Source organism: Protopterus annectens, chromosome 1.part0, assembly GCF_019279795.1.
Source record: "Protopterus annectens isolate FY-2018-M chromosome 1.part0, PAN1.0, whole genome shotgun sequence".
NCBI lineage: Eukaryota > Metazoa > Chordata > Ceratodontiformes > Protopteridae > Protopterus > Protopterus annectens.
In genome coordinates, this window is record NC_056725.1 from 542,560,224 (window position 1) to 542,578,924 (window position 18,701).

Sequence of the window (18,701 nt, forward strand, 5' to 3'; positions counted from 1 at the left end):
GAGGCTACAGATTCTATTTTCACACCCTTCCAAAAATGAGAGGCATGCCAAACCTGCCACACAATCAAAGGGCAGAGGCACAAAGACAAATTTCAGATCTAATGGACATGAAAGCTATTCAAGAGGTACCTACTCACGAACAAGGTCAAGGTTTTTATTCTAGACTATTCCTGGTACCAAGGAAGGGAAAAGATTGGAGACCTATTTTGGACCTATCCATCCTAAACACATTTTTACTCGTACCAAAATTCAAGATGCTCACATTACAGCAGCTTCTTCCCATGCTGGGCAAGGAGTCTTGGCTGGTAACATTGGATCTCAAGGAGGCATACCTGCATGTCCCAATCAGACAAAATTGCAGAAGATACCACAGATTTCTTGCAGGTTCAACCCATTATCAATTCTCTGCGTTGCCCTTTGGCTTATCTACTGCGCCCAGAGTATTCACGAAATGCCTGGCATCAGTAATTGCCTACTACAGACTTCAAGGGATACAAATATACCCATATTTGGACGACTGCCTGATCCAAGCGGACAGCAAGCACATACTTCTGAAACATCTGGCTTTTGTAATAATGTTGAATTCTCTGGGATACACAGTCAACAAAAAGAAATCGAGGCTAATACCCTCTCAGAAAATAATTTTCCTGGGTGCCAACTTGGACACAAACACCCAGATGGCCTACCTCACGCCAGAGAAGCAGGGGCAACTAACTCAATACTTCAGAAAACTAGCAAATTTCACCAGGCTGACTGCAAGGAAAATCCTGCAGGCTCTGGGATTCATGGCATCTTGCATCCTACTAATCCCATGTGCAAAGCTGCATATGAGGAAACTTCAATGGTACCTGAAAAACCTATAGTCTCAACACAGCCACAGTTTGGAAACAATAATACCACTAATTCCATGTCTTCAAAAGGAATTTCTGTGGTGGGCTCAAGCATGCCAAACAAACACAGGTCTCCCATTCTGCAAGCCTCAAGCAAATCAAGTCATCACAACAGACGCCTCGGACTACGCCTGGGGGGCGCACATGACAGATCGGTGCATTCAGGGCAAATGGTCCCAAAAAGAAAAGCACCTTCACATCAATCAAAGGGAAATGCTAGCAGTAATAAATGCTATTATAGCTTTCAAAGACCTTCTGCATCCAGGTCAACTATTGATAAGGACAGACAACACCACAGTAATGTGGTACATAAACAAACAGGGAGGAACCCACTCATACCCCCTATGCAGGCTGGCCATGTCACTTTGGAACATGGCCCTGGAATTACAAATCGAACTTCAAGCACAGTACTTGCCGGGCAAGGAAAACACGCTGGCAGACAACCTAAGCAGAAATATGACAGATCCACACGAATGGAAGTTGCATCCTCAAGTTTTTAACAGAGATAATTCAAGCATGGGGAAGGCCGGACATAGATCTCTTTGCCTCCCACAAAAATCACCAATTGACAAAATTCTGCTCAAGGACTTTTCATCCACAGGCCTGGAGAGTGGACGCTCTCTCTTTCAGTTGGACAACAGTGACAGTTTATGCCTTTCCACTTCTTCCTCTGCTGCCCAAAGTTGTATTAAAAACCAGAGCAGACAGACCAAAGATGATTCTCACTGCTACAGACTGGCCAAGATAGCACTGGTACCCACTCCTGAGGAGCCTGACGCATTCCCCTCCATGGACCCTTCCTCTAATGCCTCTTCTGACTCAGCACAGCTTCAAAACTCTCCACAGTCAGCTGAAAACACTCAATCTGGACACATGGAAGATTCCTTAACATCACAACAGACCCTAGTCTCCAAGGAGGTGCAGGATGTCATTTTGGAGGCCAGAAGGCCGTCTACTAGAAAAGCTTACTCCGCAAAATGGAAACGGTTTTGTGCCTGGAATGAGAAAAAGGGCCAGAATCCTGGAAAACTGAATTTACCTCAAATATTACAGTATCTAGCTGAGCTGCTAAGCAGTGGACTTTCATTCTCCTCCATCAAAATCCATGCCTCAGCCATTTCTGCAGAATACAACACTGATCCACCTTTATTCTCTCACTCCCTCTTAAGACAGTTCCTCAGAGGGGCTAAGAATATAAAACCCCCAAGGAAACCACCAAAACCGGCTTGGCTTCTCAATTTCATTCTAGAAAAGCTGACCTTGCCTCCTTTTGAGCCAGCTCCTCAACAGATTTGCAATATTTGTCCTGGAAAACAGCTTTCCTTCTGGCTATCACCTCAGCTCGTAGGATATCGGAACTACAAGCCCTCATGGCTGTGCAGCCTTTTATCATCTTCCATCAGGACAGAGTTTCCTTACGAACCAACCCGTCCTTTATGCCAAAGGTGGTATCCAGGGTAGATTTGAATCATGCTATACACTTACCTACCTTTTACCCTAATCCTCAAACAAAGGGGAGAGACTACTACATTCCTTGTACATCCACAGACAGCTGCGTTATTATTTGGACAGAACAAAGCCTTTCAGAAAATCAGAACAGCTCTTTGTGTCCTATGCTATAGGAGCTCAAGGGAAGCCAATTTCCAAACAGACAATCTCAAAATGGATAGCTCACTGCATACGCTTTTGTTACTCTTTTCATGGTAAAACTGTACCTGCAGGCATCAGATCTCACTCCACAAGGGCCACAGCTACCTCTGCAGCTTTTCTCAGAGGAGTTCCTACCAAAGATATTTTGGAAGCAGCCACTTGGAGTTCTGTGCATACCTTCTCCAAGCACTACCACCTACCATTATACTCCAAAACTAGAGCAGGCTTTGCCATTGCAGTCTTGCAGGGCATTCTGGCTCCTCCTAGTTCCACCTAGTGCCTACCACCCCTTTCTTAGCTTTGGGATTCTACCCATCTGTTATGACTGCAGCTGTATGCAAGATGAACATAGTACAGTTTTGTACCTACCATAAATGTAGATGCTCGAGTGCTAATACAGCTGCAGTCCAGGTTTCCCTCCCTCCTTCCCCTCTTGGGACAGGCCTGTTGGCTAACACCTCCTCATACAACCTGATTGGGGTATTCTTCTATGGTGTATTTGCTTGCAACTACTGTATTTTGATTATATTGCATTGTTTTTTTACACAAATTTATGTATTGCCTTCCTTCTGGGGGCACCTGACATCTGGGGCAAGAAAAACTGAAGAAAATGGCGTCGGCTGGTTCTTTTATACCCCTGGCGCACTGACGTCAGGGAAGAGGCGACGACAACCGTTGCCGGACCTAGACTTTGGAATTCGGCCGACCGAGGACCCGCCTGACGGCAGGAGAACCCATCTGTTATGACTGCAGCTGTATTAGCACTCGAACATCTACATTTATGGTAGGTACAAAACTGTACTTTCTGTGATTCGAAGACATGCTTGGTTAAAAGAACAGAGTTTACTTGATCATGTTAAGGCAAAATTATTGGATGCTCCTTTACAGCATGATACCTTGTTTGGTGTTAAGGCAGAAGAGGTGTTAAAGAAAATGGAGGATAAAGCTAAATCTATGCAAACAGTCAAGGATTTCTTACAGGTACAGCCACCTCGATTTAGCAGAAATTGGCCAACAAAGAATTGGTCCTTTCCAGTGTCAGACAGGCCACAGAGAGGCAGATACAGACACCCAAGAGGCAGATCTCATCCCCAGGGCTCAAACAGACAACGACAGTGGGGCACCTCAACCCCAAAAGGAAGTGAGGACAAGTCTCAACCTTACAGGAAACAGTCACAATGACTTTCCCCTTCGTACACCAAGCACTTCCCTTTTGGAAGCCCCCTTAGTGGGAAAACTGGAAAACAATCACCCAAGACAAATGGGTTCTGAATATTGTATCTCAAGGTTACAGGTTCCACTTTCATTCTTTACCATGGCTAAAAGGAATGCCAGACCTTCCACAAAATCAATGGGCAGAGGCACAAAAACAAATTTCAGCCCTCATGGACATGAGAGTTATTGAAAAAGTGCCACAACAGCGACAAGGATTTTACGCAAGACTCGTCCTGGTCCCCAGAAAGGACAAGGCCTGGAGGCCCATACTAGACCTTTCAATTCTAAATACTTACCTGGATATTCCGAAATTCAAAATGTTGACATTACAGCAGCTTCTACCCATGCTGGGCAAGAAGGCTTAGCTTGTTACTCTGGACCTCAAAGAGGCATACCTGCATGTCCCTATCAGACAAAATTGCAGAAGATACCTCAGATTCAAAGCTGGTACAATGCACTGCCCTTTGGCTTATCTACTGCACCCAGGGTCTTCACAAACTGCCTGGCACCATTAATTGCATTTTGCAGACAAAAAGGAATTCAAATATATCCATACCTGGACGACTGCCTCATTCAAGCAGAGACAAAGGACATTCTTCTACAGCATCTGGCATTTGTAAAAAGGTTAATTTCTCTAGGGTACACAGTAAACGAAAAGAAGTCAAAACTAGTGCCCTCACAACAGATTATATTCCTGGGTGCCAGCTTAAATACAATGGCCCAGATGGCTTACCTCACGCCAGACAAACAAGTTCAACTAACTCATTATTTTCAACTACTGGCAAAAAAGTCCCAGCTCCCTGCAAGAAAAATTCTGCAGGCCCTGGGATTCATGGCATCCTGCATACTACTAATTACATATGCTAGACTGCATATGAGGAAATTACAGTGGTACCTAAAAAGTGTTTGGACTCAACATTCTCACAGTTTAGAAGTAGTAATACCAATGATTCCCTGCCTACAACAGGAGTTTCGATGGTGGGCACAGGCATGTCACCTAAACAAGGGTCAGCCTTTTACCCTACCCACAGGCAGACTCTAACAACAGATGCTTTGGATTACGCCTGGGGAGCACACATGGCAGGAAAATGCATTCAGGGCAAGTGGACCACAGACCAGATGCATCTTCATATCAATCAAAATGAGATGTTGGCTGTTCAAAATGCCCTAACAGCTTTCAAAGACCTTCTGCATCCAGGACAATTATTATTAAAGACAGACAACACCACAGTAATGTTGTAGACAAACATGCAAGGGGGCACTCATTCTTATCCCCTATGCAGGCAAGCCATGACCTTGTGGAACACAGCTCTAACGTATCAAGTTCATCTGCAAGCACAATTCCTGCCAGGAAAATAAAATACTCTTGCAGACTATCTAAGCAGAAATATCATGGACCCTCACGAATGGAAATTGAATCCACAAATCTTCAGCATGGTAACGCAAAAATGGGGATGCCCAGACATAGATCTTTTTGCCTCCCCACTGAATTGCCAACTACAAAAATTCTGCACAAGGACTTATCACAAGCAAGCATGGAAAGTGGATGCTGTATTGATCAGCTGGAAAAACCTAAAAGTTTATGCCTTCCCGCCACTGCCTCTCCTTTCAAAGGTACTCCTAAAAGCCAGACAAGAAAAAACAGAGATGATCCTGATTGCTCCAGACTGGCCATGCCAGCACTGGTACCCTACCTTAAGGAACTTAGCTCAAGGCCCACCATGGATTTTGCCTCAAATTCCACACCTTCTGACTCAACAAAACAATCAGATCCTGCACTGTCAGCTCAAAACCCTAAACCTGGCTGCATGGCAGATTAATTAGTCAAACAGGCAACACCTCTCTCTAAAGCTGTCATGAATGTCATTTTGGAGGCCAGGTGGCCTAGCACCAGGAAAGCTTACTCAGAAAAATGGAAGAGATTCTGTGCCTGGAACAAGGCTCAAAACCATGACCCTCTTGTTCCAAACATTCCTCAGATTTTACAGTACTTAACTGAGATGCTGGACAGAGGCCTTTCCTTCTCATCAATTAAGATCCACGCCTCTGCCATTTCAGCACATTACAACACGGATCCTCCTTTATTCTCTCATCCCTTGCTAAAACAGTACCTCAGAGGGGCTACAAACATAAGACCACCCCGGAGAGCACAAACACCAACTTGGGACCTCAATTTCATTTTGGAAAAACTAACCCAGCTACCTTTTGAGCCAGCCAATACAGCCGATCTAAAATTTTTATCATGGAAAACAGCTCTGCTCCTAGCAGTAACTTCAGCACGAAGAGTCTCAGAGCTACAAGCATTAATGGCAGTGGAACCTTTTATAATTTTTCATCAGGACAGGGTTTCTTTAAGGGCAAACCCTACCTTTATGCCAAAGGTGGTATCTAGTGTGGCTCTTAACCAAACCATCCATCTGCCAACTTTATATCCAAACCCCCAGAATAAAGGGGAGAAACTTCTGCCTTCTTTGGACATACACAGGCAGCTACGCTTCGACTTGGACAAAACAAAAGCTTTCAGGAAAACTGAGCAACTGTTTGTAGCATATGCTGTAGGGTCACAGGACAAGGCTATCTCAAAGCAGACTTTATCCAAATGGATAGGACACTGTATACGTTACTGCTACACACAGCATGGAAAATCAGTCCCAAATAGCATTAGGCCACATTCCACCAGGGCAACAGCCACTTCAACAGCCTTTCTCAGAGGAGTACCTACCAAGGAAATTTTGGAGGCTGCAACTTGGAGTTCAGTGCACACCTTTACCAAGCATTACCACCTGCCTCTACTCTAAATCCAGAGCAGGATTTGCAACTGCAGTTCTGCAGGGCCTCATAGCCAATCCTAACTCTTTATAGACCAGCCACCCAACCTTATCTTTGGGATTCTACCCAAGTGTAATGACTGCAGCAGTGTAACATGATGAGCATAGTACAGTTTTGTACCTACCATAAATGTAGATGTTCGAGTGTTCACACTGCTGCAGTCCAGGTTACCCTCCCTTCATCCCCTCTGAACTAGCTGGGCTTATCTATACCTTTCTATCCTGTACAACCTTTGTGGTGTATTTGCTTGTAAAAGAAGGTATTGTTGTTATTTTTATATGTATATTTTTTATTAGCAATATGTATTGTCTGCCTACTTGGGGGCACCTGACATCTGGGGCAAGAAAAACTGAATAAAATGGCGTTGGATGCATCTTATATACCCCTGGCGCACTGACGTCAGGGAAGAAGCGACAGCAACCGACGCTGGACCAAGACTTTGGAACTCTGGCCAACTGCGGGACCGCCTGACGGCAGGATAACCCAAGTGTAATGACTGCAGCATAACCAAAGTGTAATGACTGCAGCAGTGTGAACACTCGAACATCTACATTTATGGTAGGTACAAAACTGTACTTTCTGGATTGTCACTGATATTTTTTGGCACTTGGTGGTCCTTGCAGGCCAGTCAGAAGTCTATTGTTGAGACCCTTTGGTCTTGGCCTTAGTTTCTTTTAGGAAAACTCTTTATGTACAGATCTATGTGTAGGACAAACTCAATTTGAGGAGACGATGTCATGCAAAGCATTATGGCAGAGGACTTGACTCTCTGAACCCAAGATTCTCATAACCCATAGGTCGAGACCGAAGAAGACAACTCAGATCTAGCGTTATGTTAAGTGCATAACCTTCATTTTAATGTTCATTAGACTATCAATAATGATTTTTTGTATTTGAATGTAAATATGCTGAAAAGTATGTATCGATAAAGAATTCAAAAGAAATCAAAAAAAGGAGACAGAACTGCAAATGAAGATACTTAGCACTTCATCCACAATATTCAAAAACAGACTTTTTCAGAGTAAACAAACACCAAATACAAATCTTTATATATCCTTATTAGTCAATTGACCTTAATACAGCATTAAAAAGACATTCACTAAACACATTTTTTCTCAACAAATCCAGTACATTTATAAAAACCTTATAAAGACGTATAACAAAATACATATAATTAATTATAACTTTTAACATTCTATTAAAAAAAATCTAATGTTAATAGTCCCATGTCTGGGATATTTATCAGCTTGTGGTTTTAACTGCCACATAATCTTTCTTTTCAGCTGTGTTTTTAAAATCATCTTCATGCATTTATTTATGGACTTTCTCAAGTCCAAAAAACCTAAATGTTTTAAGTCCAAGGAAGTCTGCCAAATGACTATATATAATGCATTATCAACATGAGTGCTATTATCTTAAAAACCTTCTAAAACATGTTTCCGAAATTTTCTTGTCATCCCCACTTAGTGTACTGGACAAATTTCACATAAGTCAATATAAACCTTCGACTTCCAAGTGAATCTAACTTTTGAGTATAGTGTATAATCTTGATTAGTAAAAATAATAAACTTACTGTTTTGCATAAAGTGGCAGACTTTACACATACCGAAATAAATCCATATTCCGTTTAAAATATTCCAGTTATTATCCAAAGCAGAAGAAATAAAGCCATAATCAACTGACATATCAATGCAACAAGATATTTTTATTTGGAAACAGTCACCTCCAGATGTCACTCTTATTAATTTTAAAAAACTCTCCTCAAAGTAGGTAGAAACTCAGTGTCTTCTCTAAGATGTCTTGCACCATAGCATCTAAAATATTAAGATTATATCCCATTGTTATAATCATCTGTTTGATGGTCTGTATTTCTCTAGGTTTGTAACATATGAGTAATTTCTTAGAGACCCTAATAAATTGACCTGTAGGAATATTATTTTCAACAAATTTAGGGTGATTGTTCTAAATCAAATAATTAGCCATTGTATCTTTCCTAAATAAAGCACTTCTGAATGCACTGAATGAATCATTAATCTGTACGTTAACATCCAAAAAAATTCCACTCAAAACAAGTTTTATAAAGTTGGTACTATTATTGATGATTTTTAAAACTACCAAACAGTCACCAGTAGTGCCTTTCCATATAAAAAAGACCATAGACAGATTGGGCATAAAATTTGTTCATAACTTGTGTTAAACATGTTACCTCATTCCCTAGAGATATGCTAATTATACCAAGTTTTATGTTTTTTGAGCTCAATGTTTACTTTTCATTTGTATGTGGTCCCTGCTTTTTGTTTGAAACATTTTTGTCTTCTTTAATTGTTTGTTCTTCTGTGGAGACAGTACATTGTGTTTTAAGGTCCCCACTCTTGATGCCAAATGTCTTTTTCATTGAAATGTTGTCTTTTGGTTTTTGTGTTTTACATTTTAATTATTTCTTTTTAGGTTTTGATTGTTTTTGCTTTCAATTTTTTGCAGTTATGTGGCATGGATCATCTGTGGGGCATTGCTTTAAGAGCACAGTCTGCTGATGTTAGTCGAGCATCTATCCAGTATATCAACTCTTACTACATTAATGGCAAGTAGTCTGGCTTTTATTTCATATGGTTACTGCTTTTGTTTATTTTATATGTGTTTATGCTACATCTTACTGTTACCATCAGAAGCAACATATTTGTCTTAGATTTTAGAGAGTACTTTATCATTATCCTAAATAAAATGGTTTGTCCAGGAGAAACAAACAAACAAAAAGTTGTACAATACTGATGCCTAGTGTCATTCTAAGTGGTTAATATTATTTTTACAGTGCTGAAAGGATCACCATTATATGATACTGTAAGGTCACTGTTACTTGCCTGTCTGACTTAGAGTGACATTATTTTAATTGTCTCCTTTCTAGGGTTTGTGTGAAGAGAGTTAGTATGTTTTTTTTGGTATAACTTCTTGTGAATTTTGTTTGTAGGAAGCTACCAAAGGGACAAATGTTATTTCCAAATGTTGTAGAAGGTGCTTCTAAATGACCTGCTGTTAAATGTCTTTTTAAAACTAGTATCAGCTGGCCTTGATACTCGCTGCTTTGTCACCTGAGAATGATAGACTGATTACTGATAGTCCACCCTTGAAAGCTTGATAGTGATTGCATGCGTTTTTGCTTACTGGATGTAAAAGCAGTGTCCCAATTAGTCATAGAATATTGAAAATGTCAGCTTTAGCTTCCACTTCCCTGCCCCAGGAATTGATTTTCAGAGTGATACTGTGAGGTGACAGCTGAGAATACAGATATTAGAAGGGAGCAACATGAACAACAAGAGACAACTGGAATATGATGTGCCTTGTGTAAAAACTTGGGTGCAGACCAAAACAGAGGGAGAAGTAAATGTTCATAAATAATGTTTATTTTAGGAGTTATTTCTGCAGTGTGATCTATTCATGAGTATTAGCTTCATTTAAATATCTGCTTTCTGGTTTGACTTCAGAGCTTTCAGATGTTTCCAGTGCAGAGCTTCCTCAGCCCATGATGTCGACTGTTGCTTAAAATTGCACATGCTGTTTTCATTGTTTTTCCTGTGTCAGAGATCATTTGTAAATCAGTGCGTTTGTCAATTCTTTCAGAGTGACAGGCACTCGTTTTTCCAGTGCTCTTTATCAATATTAGAGTGTTTCATTGAATAGTTGTAAAGTTTAAAATTTGACTGTGTGAGTTGCAAATTTGTAGGTTCCATAACATCCACCGAAAAAGTGACCAAAAAGTGTGTCTGCTGAAAACACATTCTACCATAACACTGCAGCTTAGTGTCTTTTGTGTTTGGGGATGATGTCACAAGGTTTCCTCCTTAGAGTACTGTTTTTAACAATAAAACAGTTTTCTACTAGAGGGCTTAAAACATAAAGACTTTCATTGAACTCATGGAATTATTGGTGTTGACCCAATGGTTGTCTACCACTTTGGTGAGGGATCCTTGTGTGATTGTTCTAAATAAAACATCCCTTAGAAATAGAAAATGCTTAGAAAAGCTGAAAAGTCTGATTAAGGATTCTGCAGGTAAAGAATATTTAGCCTTGATTGTCCCACTTAGTCCCTCCAAGGCTTGAGAGTACTGAATCCAGAGTCTCATTAGCTTGCCCGAGTCCGAAGCTTGCAACCTGAACTTACTGCATCCTTACCTTTTCAGCCTCATTTGAAGACACAGTCAGAGCTTAACTGATTTAACTAAGCCTCAAGCAAAGTGAGAGCAACTTCCAGACTGGGTACTTGTTTCCACAGCTGTGTCCCGCGTGCAGTGATCTGTACTATACCCTCAGAAGGATATTCCCACCTTTGAGACCTACACTACCATCCTGGTACATTAGGCTGTAGAGGTTGTAAGTAGTAGCAGGTTATCAAGCTTTCTTGCTCAGTGACGGGATGAACCACCAGCTATTATGAAAGGACGGAGCCAAGTGCTCGCTCTACAGGCATTGTCCCCAGCTTCTGACATTTCAGATTGTAACAGGTTTGCCGAGGATGTAACTGCTTGACATAGGATCAGCCAACAAGAAGTTCAACTTCAAACTTCAGGAATCATTTTTGCACAAAAATAAGTCTCTCTCTACCTCCCGATTCTTTGAACTTTGAATTGATGAGGAAGACATGGATATGCCACATAAAACAGTGTAAGTAGCACATCAGGTAGCACACTCACCTTTGGTGGAGAAGGTTGTGATTTCTATTTCCACACCAGGTAGATCAATTACTGATACTGAAGTGCCGCAAAAGGGGGATTTTGCACCTCCTGAGTGTGTTGTCCTTAGATGTAATATTAAACCGAGGCCCCCATCTGCTCGAGTTGGTGGTAGCTCAGGTGGATGTAAAAGACCCCACAGCACCAGTCGAAGAGAGTAAATTTTTTTTATCGATATATACATTACATATTATTTACATGTTTACATAATTTACATGTATTTACAAATCTCCTTACATTATAAATTTCAATTTAAGCATTTCCTCCCCACTCTTTTTTTCCACAACCAAAACATTGTTTTCTCCAAAATCTTTGTCAAAGTTTATTTTTCATTGTATTTAATTTAATTTAGTCTCTCATTCCATATAGCTCATAAAACAAAATATTATTCTGTCCATTCTCTTCACTTCTTCCTGTTTTTGTACACCATATTAACCAAATTCTGTTGTTCATATTTATTTGCTCCAATTTTAACAAACTTTTCTCCCTATTATGTTTACATATTTCTTTCCACAAATTAACTCGCTCACATTTCAAAAACAGATGCTCAGTAGTCTCAAACTCTCCACATTTATTACATATTTTTTCTTTGATTTTTTGTATGGAATATTTGCCTTAACCGCAATTTAGTAAATGGACAATCTCCATAAAAAATCATTACATTCTTTAATCTTTTTAAAGTTATCTCTCATCATTATGACTTTTTTTCTTATCTATTTCTAAATATGTCCATGGATCAGTGCAATAAAATACTTTCATAATACTCAAGTAACATTCCATTTTATTTTTCTCACATATATTTTTTTATTTTCCATAACACAATTCTGTTTTGATCCTCTTTCATTTCTTCATTCACAGTGCTTTTAATTCTTTTTTAACTCCCATTCCTTCCCAGAGTTCTTTGTATTTATATTATAGTATAATTCTATCATTTTTTTTTTATTTTCCTTCATCATTCCTTTTAATACCTTATATAAAGTTAAATATGCTGCATGTACTATTGGGTTTATTAAACCCAAGCCTCCTTGCACTTCTTTCATCTGTATAATCCCTCTCTTGACTGGATTAAAGGAAAGGAAAATATAATTATCATTAGTTCCTTTTCTTACTTAATAGGAATCTTATAGATGTTGGCAACATGAGCAGTTTTTCCTATTACCACTGTGTTCAACAAGTGTGCTGTTTTTGTATATGAAAATATATGATTTCCAAAAAATTAGTCATATCCTTTACTACTTTGAGTACTTTATCCCATTGTTGTTGTCTGTATTAATTTCTTCTAAATATTATTCCCAATATATCTATATATTTTTCATTGAACACAGTACCTCCTTTCATACCTTCAAAACCAAGTCCTTTACTTTTCCTCGTTATTTATACTTAAACCATTTTTAATGTATACTTAATTTTTCATGTACTTTTTCCATCCATACTTTATTTTTAAAAACTAATGCAATATCCGCATAATTATACATTATTGGCAATTGTACTTCTTCATTTTTGTATCCACCTCTACTTGACATTTTATTAATTTGTTTCACTATTACCTTCATAATTAATGTGAAAATTGCAGTACTAACTGGGCAGCCGTGCTTTATTCCGCATTCTATTTTATTTCTTCTCCAATGCAGCCATTTAGATTGTTTCACATAGTTCCTTTCATAAACAGATTTTATTACTTGTAACATTTTTTGTTTAGATTATATGCCTGCAAAATTCCCTGTAATGATTTATACTGAGTGTTATCATTGGCTTTACTTTTATCCCAATATCACAACTTTCGGTTCTACATTTTTATTTATGATATCACCTGTTTCTCTGATTATCCATAATAACTCTGGACTTCCTTTTCTTCTGAATACATTTTGGTCATATATTTTATCAATTTTTTTTAACCTTTTTGTTATTGTCATAAAAAATGTATAATCCATATTAGTCAATGTTATAGATCTCCAGTTTTTCTCTCCTTTATTTCCTTTTTTAAATATAAATTTTATAACTCCTTTACGTATTTCTTTATCTTTAATTCCAGTTTCTAACCATGCATTCATAACTTCTATAAATTTTTTGCCACTTTTTCATTTCTTTATACATACCGTATTCAGTTCCATCCAGTCCTGTTGTAGAATTCATGTTAATATCTTTTAGAATTTTGTTCAGTTCTTTTGTAGTTATTTTTTATTCTAAATACTCATCTTCATTATTTAATTTTTCACTGTTATAAATTTGTTCTTTTCTGAGCCACCAAGTTTCAGACAGATCCAGGGCTCATGCTCCTCCCCTTCCTATAATCCTTTGCTACATTCTAAACCTCCGATCTCATTTGCTTCTGAATCGCTCCGGATGTGGTCTAGACTTAAGCATATGGACTAGAGATAAGTTCTGTTTTCTTGGCTTCTATTCCGGTCTGTTTTCCTTTTTAGGGTATTGTTTGGGGATGCACAAGCCAGTGCATTTCTTTGTGCTGGTCCCAAGCCCTGATAAATGGGGAGGGTTGCATCAGGAAGGGCATCCGGCATAACATTTTGCCAAATCATACATGCAGACAACCTTACAGAAATACATACCGGCCCGGGTTAACAGTGACCGCCACCAGTACTGTTGGCCAACAGGGTGCTGGTGGAAATTGGGCTACTGTTGGCCGAAGGAGGAGAAAAGGGGGAAGGCATGCCCGAAGGCAGGTAAAGGCTAAGACTGTGATAGTGAGGGTCGGAACTTTGAATGTTGGCAGTATAACTGGTATAGGGAGAGAGCTAGCTGATATGATGGACCGAAGGAAGGTTGGTATATTTGTGCAAGAGACCAGATGGAAGGGGAGCAAGGCTGGGTTTATCGGAGGCGGTTTCAAATTGTTTTATCATGGTGTGGATGGAAGGAGAAATGGCGTAGACATTATCCTAAAGGAACAGTATGCTAAGAGTGTTTTGGAGGTGAAAAGAGTGTCGGATAGAGTGATGTTTATGAAGCTGGAAATTGATGGTGTAATGATGAATGTTGTTAGTGCATATGCTGCACAAGTTGGGTGTGCGATGGATGAGAAAGAAAAATTTTGGAGTGAGTTGGATGAAGTGGTGATGAACTGTACCCAAGGGTGAGAGACTGGTGATTGGAGCAGATTTCAGTGGGCATGTTGGTGAAGGGAACAGAGGAGATGAAGTGATGGGTAGGTATGGTGTTAAGCAAAGGAATGCAGAAGGTCAGATGGTGGTGGATTTTGCGAAAAGGATGGACATGGTTGTGATGAATACGTATTTTAACAAGAGGGAGGAGTATAGGGTGACATACAAGAGTGGAGGAAGATGCACACAGGTGGATTATATCTTATGTAGAAGGGCCAGTCTGAAGGAGATTGGAGACTGTAAAGTGGTGGCAGGGGAAAGTGTAGTTAGGCAGCATAGGATGGTGGTTTGTAGGATGACATTGGTGATCAAGAAGAGTAGGATGAGTGTGAGGGCAGCACCAAGGATCAAATGGTGAAAACTGAAAAAAGGGTAATTGTGAGTTGATGTTCAGGGAAGAGTTAAGACGGGCATTGGGTGGCAGTGAAGAGTTACCGAATAGCTGGGTAACTACAGCAGAGCTAGTGAGAGAGATGGCTAGAAATGTGCTTGGTGTGATATCTGGAAAGAGGCAGGAGGACAAGGAGACTTGGTGGTGGAATAAAGAAGTACAGGAGAGTATACATTGAGAGGTTGGCGAAGAAGAAGTGGGACTGTCAAAGAGATGAAGAAAGTAGACAAGAGTATAAGGAGATGAGGTGCATGGCAAAGAGAGAGGTGGCGAAGGCTAAAAATAAGGCGTATGAAGAGTTGTATAAAAGGTTGGACACTAAGGAGGGAGAAAAGGACCTGTACTGACTGGCTAGACAGAGGGACCGAGCTAGTAAAGATGTGCAGCAGGTAAGAGTGATAAAAGATAATGAGGGAAACGTACTCACAAGCGAGGAGAGAGTGTTGAGCAGATGGAAAGAGTACTTTGAGAGGTTGATGAATGAAGAGAATAAGAGGGAGAGAAGGCTGGATGATGTGCGGATAGTGAATCTTGACATGCAGTGGATTACCGCCCCATTAGCTTGACAAGCCTTATCTGCAAAGCCATGGAGAGGATCATAATGGAACTCATAAATAAAGACATAGGGAACTTGCAGACTTTGGATCCAACTCAGTTTGGCTTTGTCAAAGGCAGATCCTGCCTCTTAAACTTGGTTGACTTTTTCGAGACAGTCACCAAGGCCATTGATGAGGGAAAGGCAGTCCATACAGCCTACCTCGACCTGGCAAAGGCCTTCGACACAATACCCCACTCAGGTATCATCGAAAAACTCATCAGCTTGAATGTAAACCCATACATCACAAGATGGGTTGCAAACTGGCTAAGTGACAGAACCCACAGGGTCAGAGTTGCTGGAGCCATGTCAGACTCAAAGCCTGTCACAAGTGGTGTCCCACAGGGCTCAGTCCTGGGTCCACTCTTGTTCGGCATCTACTTTTCTGAAGTACAAGCAAACACAGGAGGGTTATGGCTGACAAAGTTTGCAGATGACTGCAAACTGGGCGCCATAGTCGAAAACACATCTGACACAGATATCCTCCAGAAGGGCCTCACAGAAATGGATAACTGGTGCCAGAGCCATGGCCTGAAGTTAAACGCCAAAAAATGCATAGTCATACCCTTTGGGAAAAACAAGGCTACCCCTAGCTACCATATAGGTGGCAATCCACTGAGCACAGAAAAAGTCATCAGAGATCTGGGGACCCAGGTTGACAGTAGCCTTTCGTTTGACACGCATGTTGCTAAAGTAGTTAGGAAAACCTTCTATATCACCCACCTGATCATGAAGGGATTCACATCTAGATCAAGGAGGTCATCGTCCCCTGTACTCATCACTTATTAGACCTATGATTGAGTACAATGCCCGTTCGAATGTATCTGACCAGACACCTGCTGCAGCTTGAAAGGCCCCAAAGTTCCTCACCAAAAGGATAAAGGGTCTCAAAAATATGTCTTATGCTGCCCGACTGAAAGAACTCCAGCTCTATTCAGTCTCATACCGCTTGCTCAGAGGTGACCTGTGCCTGACATATAAGGCCATGTCAAACCCAGATTTGATGAATATGCTTCACCTCAAAAATCTAGATCCCTCAGAACCACAAGGCGGGAGACTTAAACCTTGACACGGTTATAAATAGAACGTGCTGGAGGGACAGATTCATCACCCAGAGACTCCCTATGCTGTGGAACAAAATCCCGGTACATGTGAGGCAGAGCACCTCTCTGGTCTTGTTCAAGAGGAATCTTGACCAATGGATGGGAGATTGCAGATATACCCCAGGGATTACTTCAGCGTCACTGCTTGACAGAGGCACAGCAAAATGATAGGCATAGTTTTTATTCAAACTAAAGGGGTGGCGAAAGCCACATAACTATGGGCTAGGCTTATAAATGCCCTTGGGCAGATAGCCTAGTATGAACCTATGAACCTATGAACCTATGATTAGCAAGGAGGAAGTAAGGATAGCTATGAAGAGGATGAAGAACAGAAAGGCTGTTGGTCCAGATGACATACCTGTGGAAGCATGGAGGTGTTTAGGTGAAATGTCTGTGGATTTTTTAACTAGATTGTCTAATGAAATCTTGGAAAGTGAGAGGATGCCTGAGGAATGGAGAAAGTGTTTTGGTACCGATTTCTAAGAATAACAGTGATGTGCAGAGCTGTAGTAACTACAGAGGGATTAAACTGATCAGTCACAGCATGAAGTTATGGGAAAGAGTAGCGGAAGCTAGATTAAGAAGGGAGGTGATGATTAGTGATCAGGAGTATGGTTTCATGCCAGGAAAGAGCACTACAGATGCGATATTTGCTCCGAGAGTGTTGATGGAGAAGTGCAGAGAAGGTCAGAAGGAGTTGCATTGTGTCTTTGTGGATTTAGAGAAAGCATATGACAGCGTGCCTAGAGAGGAGTTGTGGTATTGTATGAGGAAGTCGGCAGTGTCAGAGAAGTTTGTAAGAGTGGTGCAGGATATGTACGAGGGTAGTGTGACAGCAGTGAGGTCTGCGGTGGGAGTGACGGATACGTTTAAGGTGGAGGTGGGATTACATCAAGGATCAGCTCTGAGCCCTTTTTTATTTGCAATGGTGATGGACAGGTTGACAGACGAGATCAGACAGGAGTCCCCGTGGACTATGATGTTTGCAGTTGACATTGTGATCTGTAGTGAGAGTAGGGAACAGGTGGAGGAGACCCTGGAGAGGTGGAGATATGCTCTAGAGAGAAGAGGAATGAAGGGTAGCAGAGCTAAGACAGAATATGTGTGTGAATGGGAGGGCGACTAAAGGAATGGTGAGGATGCAGGGAGTAGAGATGGGGAAGGTGGATGAGTTTAAGTACTTGGGATCAACAGTTCAGAAAAATGGTGAGTGTGGAAGAGAGTTGAAGAAGAGAGTACAGGCAGGATGGAGTGGGTGGAGAAGAGAGTCAGGAGTAATTTGTGACAGACTAGTACCAGTAAGAGAGTGAAAGGGAAGGTCTACAAGAGGGTAGTGAGACCAGCTATGTTATATGGGTTGGAGACAGTGGCATTGACAAAAAGGTAGGAGTCAGAGCTTGACGTGGCCGAGTTGAAGATGTTAAGATTTGCACTGGGTGTGACGAGGATGGACAGGATTAGGAATAAGTATATTAGAGGGTCAGCCCAGGTTGGAAGGTTTGGAGACAAAGCCAGAGAGGCAAGATTACGTTGGTTTGGACATGTGCTGAGGAGGGATGCAGAGTATATTGGGAAAAAGATGCTAAGGATGAAGCTGCCAGGTAACAGGAAAAGAGGGAGGCCTAAGATAAGGTTTATGGATGGTGGTGAGAGAGGGCATGCAGGTGGTTGGTGTGACCAGAGCAAGATGCAGTGGACAGGAAGTAATGGAAACAGTTGATCTACTGTGGCGACCCCTAACGGGAGCAGCCGAAAGAAGTAGTAGTTTCTGCCTTTTACTATCATTAGCCAAGTTTAATTCCTCCCCTCCCTGGTTAGAACCTAGTTTTTAGTGTAGGTAGGTTCTCCCCTCCCCCCTCCTAGTGCATGGCACTTCTCGTCTTTTTCTCATAGCTGGTCTTTTCTCAAAACAAAAAAAAAACTCTTTTCTTTCCTTTTCTGTGTGAGAGTACTGCAGTTAGGATGGCTGAAAAGTCTTCATGTTTTAAAAGGAGCTCCTCGTGCGGGTGGAAGATGCAATGCTTCGACTTGCACAAGGAGCATCTCTACTGTTTAGGTTCAGTGCACCTGGAGGTTGTGTGACACATTTATGCCGTATTCAACCCCAAGGCCCTTGTTGAGTACTGAAACAAGACTTGGCCCAGGGTGGTCCACTTTCCTTGGACTCTCCTTCCAAACCTTCTCA

The 18,701-nt window shown here is 41.0% G+C and overlaps 1 protein-coding gene across 1 annotated transcript in view; it reads left to right on the forward strand.

The window, feature by feature from the left end:
* Window positions 1-18,701, forward strand: part of USP34 (ubiquitin specific peptidase 34) — a gene marked incomplete in the record, with an annotated part of 5,849,982 nt that overhangs the window by 2,409,869 nt on the left and 3,421,412 nt on the right. The window contains 1 exon segment of the mRNA XM_044061224.1: window positions 9,066-9,165. Coding sequence (XP_043917159.1) covers window positions 9,066-9,165 — 100 coding nt within the window.